A 1,783-nucleotide genomic window follows, 5' to 3' on the forward strand; every position below is an offset into this window, starting at 1 on the left:
TGTCTAGGTCAAAAACGGCTCTTTTTCAATTGGCATGAAATAAAACATCCAACCGATAAGCAAGCAGCAATCAAAGCTCACTGAAGAACATCTTTTCTTTTTTTCTGGTTGTTTTGGGAGGGTTTTTAGACGTTTTTCAACCCCTGTGTTTGATTTCATTTTCTGCAAAGATGGCCTGGAAATGTTTACAGTCCTGCATGCACCCTGGCCGGGTTGGCTCAGTGGATAGAGCGGTTTTTTCTGGTTGTTTTGGGGTTTTTTTAGACGTTTATCAACCCCCGTGTTTGATTTCCTCTTCTGCAAAGATGGCCTGGAAATATTTACAGTCGTGCATGTGCCCTGGCCGGTTTGGCTCAGTGGATAGAGCGTCCGCCTGTGGACGAAAAGGTCCCAGGTTCGATTCCAATCAAGGGCACATGCCCTGATTTCGGGCTCGATCCCCAGTAGGGGGGCGTGCAGGAGGCAGCCGATCAGTGATTCTCTCTCATCATTGATGTTTCAAGTTGTGCATGGAAGATCCTGGTCCCTGGCCATCCCATAAAAAAACGGCTTTGGCAGCTCTGGGTAACCCGCGCCACATTCCTGGGAAATGCATCCGCCACGAAATCTCTTCCTCTGTCGTCAAATGATCGTTTAGAAGGTGACATGGTTGGTAAAAGAACGAGACAGGCGTCCCAAACCTTCGTCTCCTTCCAAACCCCTACAGGAGGCATTTCACACAGACTGGGATGGAGGGAGGCACCGCTTATGTCAGTAGAACTTTCCAGCTGACATTCCCGGTCTTTCGTGTTTGTTACTTGAGCCCCTTTTATGTTTTATTTTGTTTGGTTTGGTTTTGTTTTGAAGCCCAGCAGTGGGACCTGTGTGTGAACTGGACAATGTAGAGAGCATCTTTCTCCTTCTCAGAGCCCAAGACATAAGGGTGAGCCTCGCCCTCCTGGGACCCGGACTTGGTGGCCCAGGCACCTGTGCCCAGCCCCACACACCGTCCCAAACTCCTCACCTTCGGTGCTGATGGCACTGAGGAGCCCACAGGCCCACGCCAGCAGGAGCCCCGCACGCCGTCCTCCCATGCTCCTCCTCCGGCTGGACTGGGGCGCCCAGCTCACCCTCACGGTTTATAACCACAGCCAGGCCTCCTCTTACTCCCTCCTCCCTCCTCCTCCCCTCTCCCTGGCTCCACTGTCCCAGCTCCTCCTCCTCTCGTCCCCTTCCAACTTCTCATATCCTTCCTTCTCCTCCTCCTCCTCCTCCTCCTCCTGCTCCATCTCTTCCTTCTCATCCTCTCTCTCTCTCCCGCCCTCCATCTGTCTCTGCTCTCTCCCCTTCTCCCTCCCCTCCTCCACCTCTTCTCCCTGCCCCTCCTCCCTCCTTCTTCCTCCTCTTTCTTCTCCTTTTTCACCTTTCCTCCCTCCCTCTCTCTGCCCCAAAGCCAGACAACCTACTCTGCATAGGAAGAAATACAGAAGGAAAAAAATACTTAATTGGCACTAAATATAGACAAGAGTGTCACCGCAATACCTTCAATAAAAAGAAAATAAGTAAATATAGGCGAGGATTTGAAATTCCTGGTGAAGAATTTCAGGTTGTTGCCAGGACAATGGTCTTCAAGAATCACCGCAGCCACAGGCATATCTGTGCCCTAGACCCAGTGGGTGTCTGCGAGCCTGGTGTCTGCGAGCCCGGGCGGAAGTCCCTGGTGAGGCTCAGGGAGGCTCCGGGAGGCTCGGGGAGGCTCGGGGAGGCTCAGGGAGGCTCGGGGAGGCTCGGGGAGGTTCGGGGA

At 53.1% G+C, this 1,783-nt stretch overlaps 1 protein-coding gene across 1 annotated transcript in view; it reads right to left on the reverse strand.

Moving 5' to 3' along the window:
- Positions 1 to 1,110, reverse strand: part of LOC102763238 (binder of sperm protein homolog 1) — a 9,488-nt gene extending 8,378 nt beyond the window's left edge. The window contains exon 1 of the mRNA XM_015567966.1: positions 1,004 to 1,110. Coding sequence (XP_015423452.1) covers positions 1,004 to 1,073 — 70 coding nt within the window. The 5' untranslated portion in view covers positions 1,074 to 1,110. The remainder of the gene's footprint in view (positions 1 to 1,003) is intronic.
- Positions 1,111 to 1,783: the final 673 nt, after the last annotated feature.

The sequence above is a fragment of the Myotis davidii genome, unplaced genomic scaffold, assembly GCF_000327345.1.
Source record: "Myotis davidii unplaced genomic scaffold, ASM32734v1 scaffold464, whole genome shotgun sequence".
NCBI lineage: Eukaryota > Metazoa > Chordata > Mammalia > Chiroptera > Vespertilionidae > Myotis > Myotis davidii.